The 18,584-nt window shown below is 39.1% G+C and overlaps 1 protein-coding gene across 1 annotated transcript in view; it reads right to left on the bottom strand.

The window, feature by feature from the left end:
- The window catches only part of ptprsa (protein tyrosine phosphatase receptor type Sa), a 127,374-nt gene that overhangs the window by 98,798 nt on the left and 9,992 nt on the right, over positions 1-18,584 (bottom strand). The window contains exons 3-4 of the mRNA XM_042005806.1: positions 10,780-10,925; positions 8,836-8,977 (exon numbers count right to left, since the gene is read on the bottom strand). Coding sequence (XP_041861740.1) covers positions 8,836-8,977; positions 10,780-10,925 — 288 coding nt within the window. The remainder of the gene's footprint in view (positions 1-8,835; positions 8,978-10,779; positions 10,926-18,584) is intronic.

Below are 18,584 nucleotides of genomic sequence, written 5' to 3'. Positions count from 1 at the left end.
CAAAGCACAAACAGAAAAGGTTGAGCTGCTGCACTGTGATGTGCTGCCAAAACAAGTAATATAGCCCAAACAAATACCAAGATCGCAAATCAAACACAGACAGTGAACGCAAAAGGATTTGAGGGAGGTGGACGGGTGGGGCTGAGGGGACAAGGTTATTTTCTTGGTTGGTCATTAGTGCAATCAAGCCACTAACGACAGGCTTGGAGGCACCTTCAGTGAGCAGAACAACAATTATGAATATGCAGTGGCTTGAAATGAGCAGAGGACTGGTCAGATGAGCACCTTCTAATTGTGTAATGTCACTTTGAGATGTGGGAGAAAAACAGAATGTGACAACAAGGGTCACAGAGGATGCAAGCCATCACCACAGACACGAACAGTTGGACTGTTGGATAAATAAGTCACTTAAGAGATGGCAAGATCGAGAAGCTGTGTGTATCATGCTTATAGATTGTGTAGGAAGCAAGATTATTGAGAGGAGAAATGAGTGGCCGGCAAAATCATGTTTTATGAGGGAAGAACAAAAGTGTATTAATGTTTCCCTAGAAGTTTCCCAAGAAGTAATATCTCACCACCATGCACACATTCCCTATGTGGGTTTTGAACAGAACTTTATTAAAGACAACGTTGGTATGTTTTTGTGGGCAGAGGGGAAAGCCTGAGCTTAGAGCATGAACAGTTGGATGTCCTGATAACCTTTATGGGCCAAAGATTGCAGTGTGTATATATATATATATATATATATATATATATATATATAATCCAGTGGGATTATGGCTGCACTCCAGTTGTGGCTGCACTCCAGAGAATTAGCTTTATAATCATAAAAAACTTCTGAGTAGCATCTCAAACTAGTTCCTCACTCCCCAAATACCATTTAATTCACACTCAAATTCTCCATATATCCTTTTGATTAGAGAATATTACATCTACCTAAGATTTGCATATATTCATTGGGTATAAATCTCAGGTCTTACAAGATATGAATATTTGTTTTGATTAAACAATCTCTCTGTCCCTGGATCCACAATTCTTAAGATGTATTCTATGTTTTTGGTCTTGTATGTCTTCCCTTTCCTTTTCTCAGTCTTAGCTGAGATGTATTTCCTCTCCTCCCAAAGAGGAAATACTAATAATCATGCTGTTAGGCTTTCGATTCAACCTTTAACACAACAAGCGTTGATGCGGCACTCGTGAGGCATGACGGACTTTTAAGTCTTATCAACTGCCAGTTCTGCAGAGTCCACAGCATGACCCTGCTGTTGTATGAATTCTGTCACCTGGGTTGTTGGCTGATGTATATGCATGAAGCTGGTGGTCCAGGCCACATCCCCTTGCTCTTCTTTATGCATGAGCTGGGCCCCTCCAAAAGTCATCATTTCTACAGATTCCAAGGGAACAGCTTCTTCTTACTCTCATTTGATGTGGAGTTGAAAATCCCATCCTATCCTGCTCATTTAAATTTTGAAATACCACGTTTTTTGTTATGATATTAACATACATAAAGTTTTGTTTGGTTGTTTTGCCTTAATGCATATTTTATAACCTGGAAGGTCCCCTGTCCAGCTGCACATTTTGCCCTAAACAGAATTACAGTGAACTGAATTATAACAAGTTGAAAGCAGATGCAGAAAACTGCACTTCAACATTATGTGATTGCTGGTTTATCTTAATATTTGTCTAATTTAGGGATCCTACACATGAAAGGTGCCTGTGTTGTCTCTTGGTCAATTCAGTACAACACTTTATCTGTGAATATGTAGTTTGTAGTCATTAGTAAGCCAATCAAATTGATGCCATTAACCACCCCATAACCCATGCTTACTCCTCTTTATATACTGACTGTGGTTGGATATCTAGGGTGGCCAGGGTCGCTCTGCTTGAGGAGAAATAATAAGAAATGGATAGCAGAAGTTCGGAAGATTACTTCTCCAGAACAGGGACCAGCCCCTTCCACTTTCCCAACTCTGTCACCACCTAAATGATTCTTCTCCTCCCTTTCTCCTTTACCTTTGCTACCACTTAGCTTATGTCCCTGATCCTCATCCTCTAGTGACACCTGATTACAGCGCTGGATGTTCAAAAGCTCAAAGGATTCAGTGGCCATAAAGTCTCATCTGAGTGAATTTCCTCCAGAGGAAGCTTTTTTTAATAGAACAGAGAGAGGGAGATAGAAGGGTGATAGCAGACTGGCAGGGACAGAAATGTCAGAATGATGTTGGTAGAAAGTGGTTTATTGGAAGGAAAAGGTGAAAGGTACGTAGAGAGAGTAAAAGAGTGCTGGAGTCACTGAAGGACAGCGAAGGGAATATTTCTGAGGAAACAACACAGAACTTTTTAAGCTTCCAATAAAAAATCAGGGGCACGAGGGCCATCCATGTGGTCAACATCCTTCTATTGATTTGTTGTTTGTGCCTCGCCTGCCCTCCACTATGCACCAATAACTGCAAAGAAGCCCCAGCTAGCAGGCAGCAGAACTTCATAAGCACAATCACTGAACAAATCAAGAAATTTTCTCCTTGTGTAATCCTCCTCCAAAAGAGCCAAATAACTACAAAAAATAACAGAGGCAAAATGTGTGCTGTCACAACTGTGCAACAACACGATTTACCAGCTGCAAGTGAAATATGTGCTTACACGACTTGCTGATAATGGCCACATGTTAATGTGGGTTGACTGTGAGCAGGTAACCTTCGCTGATGGGCGTAGATCTTAACAGCACTAAACTAATGTATTATTTACGGATGGAGGTGGAGAGTGCTGCTTGGGAATGAGAATTGACTTGTTTGTCAGGGACAAGCAAGAGATAATGTAGCTGGCAAACACAGAGAAACTAGCTCAATTTGGACATACTGTACAAACTGAGGAATGTCAGGATTTAAGCTTAGCTAAGGCAGCCATTCCATATTTTCATTTAGTTTGAAGTATTTATGAACTTGTCCTTTTGTTGCACCTCTCATCTTGTCTTTGGTTGGTAGCTAAACACTTTAGCCATGCAAAGTATTCTAGCAGAAATGCAGGGGGAAAAAGTGGAAATTTGAATGCTTTGTGGATGGCAAAAAGTAGTACCTTCCAGTGACCACTTGAAATGAAAATTGAAATTGAATGAGAGATTCACACTGTTGTGTTTTTCTTTTCTTGTGGTTTTATCCATCCATCTATTTTTCATACCTGCTTTATCTTGTTCTTGAACAAGGGGTTAGGGGGGCTATGCTAGGTACCACTGAGTAAGAGGCAGGATTAAGCACTGATGAGTCAACAGTCCATCAAAGACAGCTGAGACTGAGCACCATGCATGGTTATGCTAAGGTCCATTTAGAATCTGTTTAGCTCCTTTGTTTCTGGTCCCAGCTCTGGCAGTTTTTTCTAAATGTTTTTCTCGTTTCTTTCTTGCTCTATCTATAGATGCTGGAGACTAGTGGAAGGGGGCAAAGGTCATTTCAGAGGCAGGCAGAAAGGAAGAGGAAGAGCAGAAAGATCTGTTGCTGATACTGCCAAGCTTATTCTTCACTGTCTCATTACAGAGTAGCCACTGCCCTCCTGCTGGCTCTTTGTTTCTTTGTCTCCCTCTTTCTGCTGCACACACACAAATAAGACATGAACTCTCCACAAGCCATACACCTCATTACACACCAACAACTGACTGTGTGCACGCTTCAAGAAAAAAGCTTGATCTCCTTCCATGTGTTTTATTAATTTTTCAACTATTCTGTGCCCTGGACTCCCATCCTCCTCTGAAATAAACAATGAAATAAGCATTCGACCCTGCAACACCTACACAGCATCAAAACAAAGACTAAAGAAAGACGAGTGGCTGACAGCAAACAACTCAATCCAAAATATTGGATTTAAAAACTAAAACTGTTGTCGCTGGGGGAAAAAATAAATAAATAAATAAATAAAAAGAAAAAGAAAAAAATAGAAAAGAATTATTTCTGTTCTTTTTTGACCAAGTAAACATAAAAAAGAGTTTCAGTATATCACAAAAGCCAAAGAGACCATAAAACAAAGAAAGAAATATTCCACACATAAATTTGTGCTTGTGATGGTTCTTGTTAAATATGTGAAGGGATATTGTTTTTCAGCCTTTTCATTATCAGCTAATTAAACTGTACATTGCAGTCTGTACTTACCTAAATCCAACTTTACATCACTGTTTCTGCCATATCTTCGGGGAACAAAATCCTTTAATATAAGCTTTTAAAAGAGGCCAAACGAAAGAGGAAAGTGTGGGGTCACAGAGCAGGGTTAAGAGGTGCTGGAAGTGAAACTAAGTAAGGGAGAGAGAGAAAAAAACTAAAATATATTTGAAGAAAATGTGTGCTGTGGATGAAAACCAGGCTCACAGCTTGGCAGAGAGAAAGCTGGATGACTAGAAAGATTTTGAATAGAGAACAATGAGAGACAGAGAAGGATGGGTTTGATTGGTTCCACCTGGTTGGGAGTGGCAAAAGAAAATAAGGAGGACGTGAGCGTGACTGAGTGTGTGTGTGTGTGTATACACAAGTGAGTTTCTTGTGCCGTCTGGTTCAAGCACCACAGAGCAGCGAGTTCACTGGCTTCAACACTGAGGCTTAACTTAACAAACTTGATTATTTCTGCCTTATGAGCTGCTCCACATGACTGTGATCTATGTGAGGATACAGTGAACATGAGAATATTTAACTTTTTCAACATAACAAAAGAAAGATAAAAATTTAACTTTACATCAGATGAAATCAAGCCTTGGAAATGATCTGGGAGAATGCATTTGCAGCTGCAATCAGTGAGCTAAAGACTGCAGCAGGGTAAAAGACTAGCTCTCAAAGAAAGATAAGTCTGTCTGATCACCCCACAAAAGCACGAGTTAACAGCAACTTTAATTTCCTTTGAAAATAAAGACAGAAAAACTAGTGAATTCAAAGATCAAAAAGAAATGACACTGTGACCAAAAAAAACAAAAGAAACTAACAGCAAACTGCAAGTTGTGTTACATCTCAAGAGTGTGCTTCATACACTTGTCGGTCCCCCTCCAAGGACTCCCAGAGGACTGTGTGAAGTTGTTGGTGCAGCCAGATGGCCCCCATCTTAGGTATTCAGCTGCAGTAGCAAAGTAACAGCCAAGGAGGTGTCACAGTCTATGCTAAACGCACCCTGCCATTGCCATCAACATATGCGCACACACACAAACACAGCAGAAACAACAGATGAAAAAGTGAGGCTCTGTCACTGTTGCAGAAGAGTTTAAATAAAAAAAAAAATCAAGACTAGTGGGATGTGGCTTAGGGTCAGAATGCATGTCTTTCTGCCTGAATTAAAGTTTTGGCAAAATTTTGACCAAGTCCTAATAAGGGTATATGTTTTCAAAGATACAAGTTGTTGGCTGTAAAGTATGAGGTTGAGTTTATGTGCGAGTACACAAATGAAAAGAGCATGTGTATTTGTGGTGTATCCATGTCTATCTTTAACAATGCAGAGAAGCACTGAAGCGCGTGTGGCCAACAGTGTGATGTTATTGATTTAATTTCAAACTGCAGACAGAGCCCACATGCTGTCATGGTGGATGAATTCTTACAATGACAGAAAAACGGATACACTGCTGTTGTATGTGTGTGTGTGCACTGACCAGCGTTATGGATATTATCCACACAGAAAGGCAGACAAGTATAGTCACCAATACATGCTTTTATTTTCAGTAAATGTTTTTGCACTCTGAGATTCAGGAACTGTTGTTTCAAATTGTGCATCAGATTGATGAATAAGCCATTCGTGTTTGCTCAAATGAGTGTGCGTGTGGACATGCAGCTGCATATTGTCGCCTGTGTGTGCCATGGCTTTCTGGCCAAGTCACCCATCGTGGTGACCCATTTTCCTCTCCTCTAAATCCCAGACCACATCCCCTGTTTCCTGGAAATGTGTCCCCTGTACCTTGTCCCATATCCTATAATCCTTTACCGTGTTTCAAGAACCCATGTTCAGCTATTGTCCTCTTCACCTAGACTATGTATGCCAAACAACCACACCGTCTACTGTTGTCTCTCTTCATCTTTAGCCAACACCTGCCCCCCCAACAAAATTTCTTTTTTTCCTTCCTTCTGGGTGGTTTTACTTGCATTCTTCCCTAATTTTCACGCTTTTTGAACTTTCAACTGACTCTCCTCAAGTTTCTGCATTTTCTTGACTGACAATAAATAATTTTCTTTCTATGGTTTTATTCCCAACCCTGCCATGCGCTGGCAGTCTGTCCAGGGTTTATTCTGCCTCTTGCCCAGTAGCAGCTGGGATGAGCTTCAGTCCACATGACCCTGGACTGGAATATGTTGGTACAGAAACTGAATGGATGGTTTAATTTCCAGTATCTCCAATGGTACAGATGGGTTAATTCTGGCCATACAATATAAAGAACATTCTGGTCTCTTACTCAGATGCTTATATTTCCATTTCATCCCCATCATCACACTCCCATCCCTCCTGCAGTGCCGAGCCTTGTCTAAGCAGGAGAGCCGCTATCGTCCTCCGGACTCTAAAGGAAACCCTGTCGAGCTGATTCCAGTAGCTTTACATTTACCCCCTGCTCATGTGGACTGCTTGGATCTGTTTAGTGTCCTTTCTGAAGACCCTGACATGCACATGTCAGATCTTGTAGTTCAAAATGTTGACTGCTTGGTCCTTGTTTGTTCAATCTGTGTGTGTCCAATCTCTCTGTGCAAAAAGTCTTTCCAAGCTGGATTTTAACAGAACTCCAAAAATGAATTGCGCACTTGAATGTATTTTTGCTCTTCAGGCTCTGTGCTTCAGCAGATTTAATATGCCATAAAGTAATAAATACTACATTAGTAGTAGGTTTCAAGTGCTAGGGCAAGCAATAACGAATTATGTGGGAGACTAAAATCTTAAAACAAATATTAGTTTTAGCTCCTATAGTTAAAAAAAACAACTTACTGACAGAAAGTCATATTTGGAATGTTAAAAAGTCTGATTAGGAGGAATCTTTCCTTCCTTACATCTATCCAGAATGCCTCTAAAAGCAACTTTTAGTAAAGACAAACTATAATCCCCAACTTCCTGTATGAGAAGAGGAATCTTTGGGACAGTGCATCATGTTAAACATGTTCTGACCCTGTGGCCAAGCCTTTCTGTTTTGGAGGTTTACCAGAAGGTAATACTATAATAAATCCTTTGACATTATGAATATCAAGTCATTTTTTGACTGGAAAGCAAGCAAATACTCAAGAGTATTTTAAAGAACTTTAAAGGGCTTTCCTTTAGAATGTCAATGGACAACAAAAATTGTATGTATCTTCTCCTTTTTTCAAGTTATAAATATAAAGACAAGAGCCTGAAGTACAAAATAACATCCAGGCAGTAAACTTTCAACCATTTTTGCATGTCAGTGATGACGCATGCTGCAAATGTTCCCAAGTGCTGTAATGTTCCATAAATACTACATTCAAGGTTCCAAGACATTTTGGATTCAAGAAAATGGGCAGGTATTATACTGTTAAATATGTCTCAACTGGGCAGTCTTCCCGTTAGCAACAATGTGTCTCCCAGTGACGTAGAGTCAGTTTTAAGAGCACCAAGTAGGGCTTCAGTTATTATTGTTAATTAAAAAACATTTCAGAATGTCCCCAATTTTGAGAACACATCAAATATCCATTTCAGATTAGAAATGAACTAAACAAACAGCTCTACAAATAGTTCTGAATTATAATTCTCTCATTAGACTGAGTGATTAATTGCATATTAACAGCAGCTCCACACCTGAGGCGTTCACACCCCAGTCAAAGAACTCTGGGTTGTTTCTAACAATAACTAAGCCAGGATGTTGGACCAGGCTTCCAATCTCTGGTCCAACGCCCCCACCACACAAATTCTGCCTGTGGATGTGACAGCCAGGAAGGCCTAGCTTGCGCGCTGCCAACCAGCCAGCAATAGCTCAGCTTCATCCAGCCTGGGAACACGGCAGATGGCAGCAGGAGGGAACAGAATAAAAGAGAAATAACAGCGCGCTTGTGTTTATGCATGTAAGGCAGACAGGGAAAGGTAGTATGAGAGGAAGGAAAGTGTGAGTGTGTAACTGCATGTTCGCGTGCCTGTTATACTGTCTGCTATGACCTCTAAGCTTGCACCAACCAAATGGTTTAAGAAACACCTTAATCTACTACTACTGATTTTATATGCACATCCTATGGATACTATTTTATTACTTCACACCCCTTTTCTGGGTGTGTATTCTCCAGGCACATCTGTCAGCTGCTGTGTCCTGACTGTGTGAATAGCCAATCACTCCATTTAATTCAGGGACACTATGGGCTGTCAACTAGAAGTTTGGCCATTACATGAATGACAGTTGATTGGTGCCATCAGACTGATGTGTAATTAAGAGCCTTCACACCGTCCATCTGTAAACATGTTCGTTACAGGCTGTGATGAGAATCTGAACAAGCAAACAATCTTCCACATTTTTCACAAATAAAGATTACTATAGCTCAACTGGATGATTATGCTCAACCTCTGATTTAGATTCTTTAGCACACAGTAAATAGAGGTTTATAGATAAGTTGGCATTTTCAAGACATTTCTAAGTGTGTCTACCATGACAACATAATATAATAATAATAATAAAAAACAGGCTTACTTTAAATTAAAATCTTGTGTATTTTTTTTATAAGATCGAATGAATATTTATCCATTTACTCTAGCCACTTCATTCAACTCTGGGTCATCTGGCTGATTTTGTAGGTATTCCTCACCACACTAGAACTAATTAGTTTAATTTCTTCATTACTAATTCACACTGAATTGGAAAAGAGTAATAAAGAACATTAGAGAGAATGACATAATATTCACCTCTGATGATGGACAGCTTGGCGTTGACGGTAAGCTCGCCCTCAGAGTTCTCAGCTACACATTCATAGGTGTTCTCGTCACGGGGGGCTCGGAGAGGCTGGATTCTGAGGACGGCACCGGCACCCTCGTCAAACTCAATGGTCTGAGGATAGAAATGTAAGACAAAGTTAGGTTAAACACATTTTGGGCTTCAGTTAAAACACCATCAGCTTTCACTTTCTGCAGCCTAGAGTAAACAAAAAGAGGGCCACCAGTTTTCTTTGAGATACTGTATAAGGACAAACAAGGCATCAATGCTGTCCTTGTTCAACATAAAAGGTAATTAAGAAGTTATTTTCAATTCCAACAAGATGCCCTTATTTAGAAAGGTACACTGTGTTTCTATTCTTCAGTGACAGTTGTATGGAAACATGCTCTCTCTGCGGTGTGTTTTTATCTTGTTTTCATCTGTAATTATACCTTTTATTATCTGTGAAGCCTTTTGTTTTGAGCTTTGTTGAAACAGCCATTTAAAAGCAAAAGTGGAGAGCACATAAGTGATGAGAATACTGAGTAAAGCTTAGTTATAATGAAAGACTATTCAAGAGCAGCTGCATTAACAATAACACCCTTTATGTTTAAATTAGTAAAAAGCATAATAATTGTGTGAATGACTGACAGTTTTGAAATTATAGTCCCAGAAACTGGCCACTAGCCAGCATTTCAATGGCTTTGTTTGCACTCCCTGAAAACCAATACATTACCAGTCATGTATCCTGCAGGAATATGCCAGCCATAGCTAAAAGACTATAATTTAAATGACAGCAGTTCAGACCTAATAACCCATTACTTTTTAATATACATAGTCATTTCCTAAACCTACTTCTTTGCTCTAATTTTGGATGGCTGGTATTAGAAAAGCTGGTCAGTCTGTCAGTCTAACAGCAAGTCTACTATTCCAGTTTCTTTCCTTCCCAAGGGAAGCTTACACCATCTCAGTGAAGGACTTGTGGCTCCAATCTCTGAGCAAAGCATGACTTTGAGACACAAGAACAAGTCTTCAGCGGTCCTGCTGTTCCACTGCTGCACATCTCAGGGCTGAGCTCCTAATTAGGCTAAAAACACTGCAGAGCATGGCATCATGATCAATATCAAAGCAGCTGTCTAGAGGGTAGAACAGATAAAAAAAAAAAAAAAAAGAAACACTTCAAAACCTCTTCACTTTTTTTTTTTTTTTTTTATTATTTTTTATTTATTTCATGCTAAACGGGAGAAGAGAAGCGTCCGTTCTAGTGGGCTCCTTCACGCCCTTGGCTCCGCTTCCCCACTTAGCATGCAAAAGGGGAGAATGTACAAATAGAACTTGTCTTTTTATTTGGTCCTCAGTGGGGATGCTAAGCTCCCCCTGTTGATGTTGTTGTCATTTTTAGCTTTTCAACGCCCTCCCTCATACTTGTCTTCATGCTGCAGTGTGTATGTGCATGTGTGTATCTGTGCACTGTCACTGTTAACTAAAGCAACTTTTTAATTAAGAGACACTGAGCATCAATCAAGACTTTTAGAGATGCCATCTGGGATGCCTGCCGAGAAGTGAACAACAAACATCATGAATAACGCACAGACACATTCACGTAGACAGGGCTGCATGCGAGAAAGAAAATAAAAAACAGCACTGGAAGAATGTGACAACAGCAGTCAGTCAAGTGCAAAAAGGACAGAGCTGGAGGAACAAAAGGACTCTGCATTTCATTACTAGGCAGCTGTAGCTAATGGTGGACTTTTAGATTGTTTATAGGTTAGAGAACATGAAAAGTCTTGTGACTGTTGCTTACATCAATTTCTACAATTTATACGTTGAAAATATATTACATTTGTGATTTTATAATCTAGTGTTGTGTCATTAGCTAATAGGCCCCCTTGTACCACACTCGTGAATTTCTGCTCAGAGTGACATTCTTTACTCACCTCTATACGTTGTGAATTCACCTTCTTTCCTTTTTTGTTCCAATTAACTTTTGGCTTGGGGTCACCTGTAGCCTGGCAGACGAAGGAGACCACGCCCCCTGACACACCAGTCTGGTCGACGGGAACTTTAGTGAACCTTGGTGGTGCTGGGAGCATGAAAAACAGAAAGGGGGAGAAAAGCAAGATGCATTAATACAGGCTACAAGACAAATTTTACACCACTGGTGCTCAGTTCTAATAATTTCATTTTTGAAAGGACACCCTTAGGAATGCCAACTGAGTGCATGAGCAGGCATACACACACACACACACACACACACTTCTTCACTTTCACTTTGCACCTTACAGTTGTATCACCTCCCCGTAAGTGCTCTGTAGTGCTGTGAATTTATATGTTAATGTTGTGCCAAGATGTTGAAGCTGATTAGAAGCTTGAAGATATCACTGTATGGAAATGGCCTATAAACAAGGTTACTACCTGTGGAAAGGTAAACTCTTCAGAAGAAAAAGATGAGCTGCTAAAAGTGAATTTTTGTTGTAATCAGGCAGTTGACAATCACTTGTTTGGCCACACATCCTTAAAATGTAAAAACCTAATTCACTTATATAACTGAGACCCTGCGGTTAAACAGCCCTTCAAAAGTTTCCTTCATGCTTGGGTTTCAGTAGGTTTAAGACAACAAATTGGTTAGAAAAGAGAGGGAGAGAGAGAGAGAGAGAGAGAGAGAGAGAGAGAGAGAGAGAGAGAGAGAGAGACAGGGTCTCCTGGGGAACTCGTTAAATCTGAATCATACAGATATATTGGGATGATCAAACGGCCAGCGCATAACATCAAATTAATAATTAAAGGACCAGGGGCTGACACCATTCTCCAGGCACTGCTAAACACATATGAAGGAGAGTTCCTGCATTAATTATCGGGTGAGGGAAAATGCGGGAGATGGAGGCAAAGAGAAATGCTGCAAGACAAGGCCAAAGAACAGAAGATGGGTGAGTTTACAGCCTCAGGAAAGCAGAGACACTACATGTAAAGTTCAATTCACTGACCCCAAACGTCCACCCGGATTTTTCTCTCGCAAATATTACAACATGAAACATTAACTATATAAATTATGGAAATTTATTATTTCAAAAACATGATAGCTTTTTCATTTGGGTGGTTCTTCATTTGCAGAATATAATGTCAGCTCTAAAGAAGATAAACACATAAATGTGCTCCTTATTTCCAAAAATGGGCCAATGTAAACAACACTTTACCCCTATTCTACCTGCTTGGATGCCTGCAAATGCAAGATTGTTTAAGTAAGCATACAGGCTCAAAATGCCAACCCATGGTCAATTATGAAAAGAAAAAAAGGTTTTCAACTAACATACATGCAATGCCATACACATTACTTTAATTAAGACTAGCACTAAGCTCACCTGCAGAAAACAGATATCCTTATCCTACTGTGATTTGTGTTTTTTGCTTTAACAATATTTGTTCTTTGATATGAAGCTCAGTGGGTGGTGAATGACAGTGACAGCAACGCCAGTGCCAGCTGGGTTCTTCCAATTATAACCACCTGTGCTGAAATGTGTAAATGCCTTTGTGAGATTTTAATTCTTACAGCAGTAACTTCTTGGTGTTTGCAAATAAAATAGTTAAGAAAAAAATAATTAATCGATCAGTTGATTCAGGGGATGAATTATGAGTAATTTAGAGGTCATTTCACAAGATAGACTCATTTACTTTGGTTAAAAAGAACTAAGTTCTCCATTTTGTTCATCCTATTTGTTTATACTGGATTGTTGTATTTTATCTGACTAAAACAAAAACAAAAAATATCATCAGCATTACACATCAGTCACCAGCTGTCATCCTGTCTAGATAATCTATAATGGCATCATAATAGCATCGGGTATTGAAGTAAGGTTAGACCACTGGAATCGTTATATGATAGCCCAGCATGCAGGCAGGCTGTGAAAGCCGGACACTGATAAACACCACTTTGAGCTTAATAAATCAGCCACGGAGTAGAAATTAATCTTCCAATTGTTTAAAAATAAATTATATTATATATATATTATATTTGTGTATGTGTGTATAAAATTTAAATTATGTATTTTTGGAATATAAACTGAGAACAGTCTAAAGGTTGTGTTGATGATACAAGCACCCCAACCTTTCTCAGTTTTGAAGGAATGGATATTCTTCATTTGTCTGGTGCATACAGAGATCCCTTCTGGCAATTTACACTTTCAATTTCTATTCTAAAACTACACAGCACAACTTTACACAGCACAGCTTCTCTGCATTTGACCTCCCTTTACAATTTGCCCTCTGTTGAAACAGAACAGGTTTTTACACAGACCAGACCTGTGGCAGTGGTTCTACTGAAGGCCAACCTTCTTTGATTAGTTTTCCCAGGGATCATTTGACATTTCCACCCAAATGCCTTCCCATTCTCCCTTTTTCTTTGTGGATGAGCGAGTACATGTCTGTTCAATTGAATTTAATTCCAGACAGAAACCAGATTTTTTTTTACTTAATATAGTTTTCTATTTTACCTTAGGAAAGTAGAAAAAAAAAAAAGCTGTGAGGAAAATGGATGAAATGAAAAAAAAGAACATGACAGTCAAGAATGACAGAAGGAGGAGTGCGGAAGGAGGTGGAAAGGTCAGTGGTGAAGAGAATGCTGAAATAGGAGAGTGGAAAAGGTGACAAAAGGTCCATAGATGGAGGAGACAGTGAGGGACAGAAAGTGGTGGACATGTTTACAAAATACAAAGTTTTCATAACTTTTCCTAATTGTAGTGGCTAGTTGCCGATATTATTGACTGTTTGCTGCGTGTCCTCATCTGTCCACTTAAACAACACACAACCAGGTCTTTCAGTGTCCTTTATGCAGCAGACATTAATGACATGCACTCTTGCTTTACAGTGCAAGCAAAACAAGTCTGATTTTTAGGACTAAAATTCACACGAATCCTTTTGCCTAAAGCAGCGTCTAATAACCATGAGCCAAAAGGTTAGCAGATTATTATAAATTTCTGAATATAATTTTTTATTCTTCTAAAAATGGAGAGAAATCTTTACACTTGCCGAAATAACGATGAAGTAAACTGCAGCACAGAATGTGCATCAAGGCCAACAACCCAGGTTTGAGGCAATACTAACAGCTCTACAACAACAGGGGTAATTCTAGAAAATGGAAAGTCGCTTTACTAAAAGACGGGTTTGTTGGTACATCCAGTACTTGCAGAGGAAATGCACAACAGCCTGTAAAACACTTTGCACATTTGACATATTCAGATGCTCCTGCTGTCATGGGTTACTCTGAGGTTCCGTAGACATCCCTGCATCAACCCATAAAACACAATTATATCAAATAAGTGATTAAAATATGTGAATTTTAGCTCTGTTTTTGACATATCTTTATTTTTATTTATCTATTCAATAGACTATTCAGGGTATTTTATGTTTTCTGAAAGTCATCTGCATACCTGTTATATGCACCAAAAACGAATAAATATATCAGACAAAATTATATCATGTGCTGCTCTCGGTTTTTTTTTTTTTTTTTAAGTGACCTGTTGTGTATGCTGCATTGTCTATGTGTGTGTCTTCACACACCCCTTCAAGGACCCCTTCCACTGGTTGAGAGCCTGTAAATATTACAGAAGGTATGCAGTGTGTGATTCTATAAACTCTGATGAACATAATTAACCTTTTCTTACTCCCTTTTTCTCCAATTACCCTTAGCTGTATGCCTTTGGGCCTTTGCTGCCACTTACTGACAACTTTAAGCTGCTCTTTTTTCCTGAAATTTTAACCTTACTGCAAGACTGGTAATTGCAGGGTAGGAAAGGTTGAATGGTGTCTGGATTTCAAGTGCTTAAAATATTTTGCTTTAGTGGGCAATGGCACAGACGAGCCTATACAGATACAGTTCTTACACAATATCTTTTGGATTCAGTGGTTCCACTCCGCATACATGTTGTGACATCAGGTTCAAATAATGCTGCGCAAAAGCTGAGAGAATTTTCCAGCCTTTTGTTCATCAAAGCTGCATTTAGAGCAAAGCAAATGAGGCTCATACAGCTATTCATGCTAATATCTACAACGCTGAATCACCTCTAGCTTAACCATTTCTACATATGCTATTTAAATTTTACACTTTCTAATCTAGTTTAAAGATACAGTGTGTAAGAATGACTGATATCTATTGGTAAAAATGAGAATACAAACTATTTCAAATGCCAAGCACAGTTGTAAATGGACGATGTCTGTCAGTGGCCAAAGATCTTCTAGCCATAAACATGTTTTCATCTGGTAAGTGAATGTACCTTTTAAGGCGTTGCTTATCCCAAATGGTGGTCTAGTACCTATTAAACAAAGCCGGTACTGCAGTTTTAAAGATCAGAGGGTTTTCATTTAACACACAGAGTTGTTTCTCCATTCAGAGACACCATAGTAAAAATGGTGGCACAAATATAGCAGCTGTAAGTATGTGGACCTATGGCAAGTAGATATAAAGGGATCATTCTAGGAGAATGTCTTGTATAAGTCTTCAACAAATAGTTTGCATTAAGTTACCAGAGATGACATTGAAAGGACACTTCTCCTGCAGTGGTCATTTGTTGCTTCCAAAGTCTCCCTCTATTCCCTAAGCTTCTCTAAGACAGGCTGAGGTACAGCACTGCCCAGATAAGCACACAAGACTGGTCTTTATCTGCCTGGCAGGGGGACATGGTCTCACCTAAAATAACCAGCAATGGGGGCCCGGTTATCTTCACACAGTCCCAAGAATAGAACAGATCAACGCAAACAGGACTGGAGAGAAAAAGAGTGAGAGGAAAAAAAAACAACTCACACTGTGCACACAGACCGTTGTTTAGCTAATACAGCAACCACCTGCTACTGGCTGCTACCTCTGTTGGACCTGATAAAGCAGAACACACCAGCACTGATTACAAAGTGGAGGAGAGTGGGAGGTGGGAATGTGAATATGAGACGGCTCCATTTACAGTACTTTACTGCTGTCGTTTATTGGGGTGGGGGGGTGTTAGGGGAGGGGGTGCTGCAAGAGGAGGGAGGGTACTGGCTTTATGACTAATACCATAACTGATGGAGAAAAGCTTCTCAGGTCATAAATAGGATCCATCATCCACTGAATTAGCAAAGTGGGAGACAAAATGATGCACAGCCATTCAGTGATTTGCAGAGAAAGGAAGGGAAATGGTAAAGTGTGGTTGTTATCCATCTTGCTACAAATAGGTATCTTTTACAGCACACAGTACATTTACCAGCAACATTTAAAAAGAAAATCTAGTGTTATAAAGGTGTTTCAATTAGAGACAAACTCCACTTTCTATTGACACTAGTGCGACACAGAAAAGGGTATAGTTGTGCAGATCCAGATTACATTTCAGTGTTTTATTTATTTATTTATTTTTTTTATCTAATCATTTATTTTATTTTATTTTATTTTTGCTCAAAGAACTAGTGCACAACTTCTTCCATATATTTTAATACCTCCACATTATTGCAACAGCCACATTATTGCTTGTATTTAGTGGCTGGTATAATCTTAAGTCTATTTTGGTACATTTATAAGTGGATGAGACCAATATGAGCTACCATGTGTTACAGATTTAAACAAGTTAAACTGAGAATAAACTTAATTTTCATATTACCCAAACAACAGAAGCATGACACACATGTGCACTGCCAACACTGACTTGGGAGAAAAACACCCCCCCCAAAAAAAAAGTTGTGGAAAATAAACCATCTGCACATTTATTTATGTCATTTCTTCATTTATTTTGCACCATGCAATTCTACACATTTGCAACTGATATTGATGTGTGGGGCTGCAGTTTGGAAGTTTTATAGTGTCTCACAGATATGCAAAAGAAGATTTTGTAGGCAATCAAGCTGCTTGCCAAGCCTCTCCACCAATCCTTAACCTTCTGAAAACCCAAGTTTTATAATTTTGAACACACCCCTATGCAGATTTTTATATGGAATAAAAGACAGAAAAACAGATTAACAAAGTCAAATGTGCATTCAACTAAATCCATGAATAGACGCACAGACATACACACAGGCACACACGCCCTCTAGACCTAAACAACCAAACCCCATGAATTAGGACCATTTCTCACAGGCTGCCTGGGCAAGCAGCATCACTATGGAAACCAAGCTTTTCCTCTAAACGTGCCATGCTTTGTTTTGTTTAAAGGTTTCACACAGATTATCTTCCAAAGACCAGCAGACCAAATCAAATCAAATTTTATTATATGGCACTTTTAATCCCAAAAGGCAGGACAAAATAGTTTACACAACAATGATTAAATATTAAATATATAAAAAATTAAAAGGCAAAAAAGAACTTGAAAGACACAATAAATAAAAACAGAAAAAGTTGGGTCAGTGTGCTGTTAATTCAATTGAAATTTCATAATTTATTGAAGTATGAATTATGACAGAATGGATAAATGACAGAAGTACTTTTGATGGAAAACCTGTTTAAATATGTTTTTCCAGCAGAAATCCTCCACAGGGCATGCTTGGGTCAGCTTTCATCCCTATGCAAGTCCTACTTTCACCGTACAACCTTAAGGCTTAATGAAACAGTTGCCTTTCCAATTAAATTATAAGGAGAAATGAATAATTGGAATTTGCTCTTGGGGCAGCTGAGGTGTAAGTTTTTGCTGCTTGGACTCTCAAGCAAGTTTCCAGTCTTTATTTCTCTTTTAAATAAATTCATGAAGGCCAAATGAGGACAGTTAACCTCTCTTTTTTCTTTTTAATTAAGTTTTTTATGTTTGATTACCTTTAATAAAAAAATTTCTAAGTAAAAATTAGAGTTGGGACCAGTCCGATCCAATATAGCTATCGAGCTCCAATATTAACGTGATTCATGGATCGGAAATTGGGCACAATTCCCTCACTGATTCACCTCACTGATCCAAATACGGACCTTTTGTGGTCTCGTGTTTACAAACAGTAAGTATTATGCAGGTTTAAGCCAACCAAAATATGTTGAAGCAGAATCAGTTCATGAAATATATCCATTAAATTAGGGATCGGACTTTAACACGTTAATGAACAATTAATTAATTACAAAAAATGAACGCGTTAAAAAGATTTACGGATTTAATTGCAGTTTGAATTCCAAACAACGCAAAGCGTTTGTCGGCGCACGGTTTCCGGTACGATTACACAGATGCAACTGTCAGACCTTGGGCGCTATATTTAGAGTTTTCAGACCCCCTCCAGTGATTCTATTTTTAATAAAGCAACTACCAACAAAATCGAGGGACGTTTTGTGGTGTTATTGAAGACTTTTGGAGACTGATGTGAAAGCACGCAACATTTACTCTTCTCAATGAGCAGCAGTGCTGACTCAGCCCCTCCGCCATCCAAAAGCACTTAACAGCCTTGGTCCTTCACAGCAGCGGTACCAGGTCCAGAGCAGATGTTCCCCTCTGCTCTACGACCAGACTCAAAGCTGCCTCTGGCTAGTGCTTCCAGATTATTTATATTTATCCTGCTTCCCTACTCTCTTGGACCTTAAATTAAAAAAAAAAAGAAAAGTTGTTTTTGCTAAATTATGGTGGTTCCAGTGTTAAAAAAAATAAAATAAAAATCCTGGATCCAGACGGTGATCTGGATCACCCCCAAAATCTAATCAGTTGTTCCTGATTCCATTTCAGAGATTTCCTGAGAACTGAATTAAAATCCATCCATTACATTTTGAGTTATCTTGCTAACAGACAGACAGACGGACAGACACACAACATAACCTCCGCCTTGG

This window comes from Melanotaenia boesemani, chromosome 14 (genome assembly GCF_017639745.1).
Source record: "Melanotaenia boesemani isolate fMelBoe1 chromosome 14, fMelBoe1.pri, whole genome shotgun sequence".
NCBI classification, from domain to species: Eukaryota; Metazoa; Chordata; class Actinopteri; order Atheriniformes; family Melanotaeniidae; genus Melanotaenia; species Melanotaenia boesemani.
Note: the sequence above shows the minus strand (reverse complement) of the source record. Positions and strands in the feature narration are given on the sequence as shown.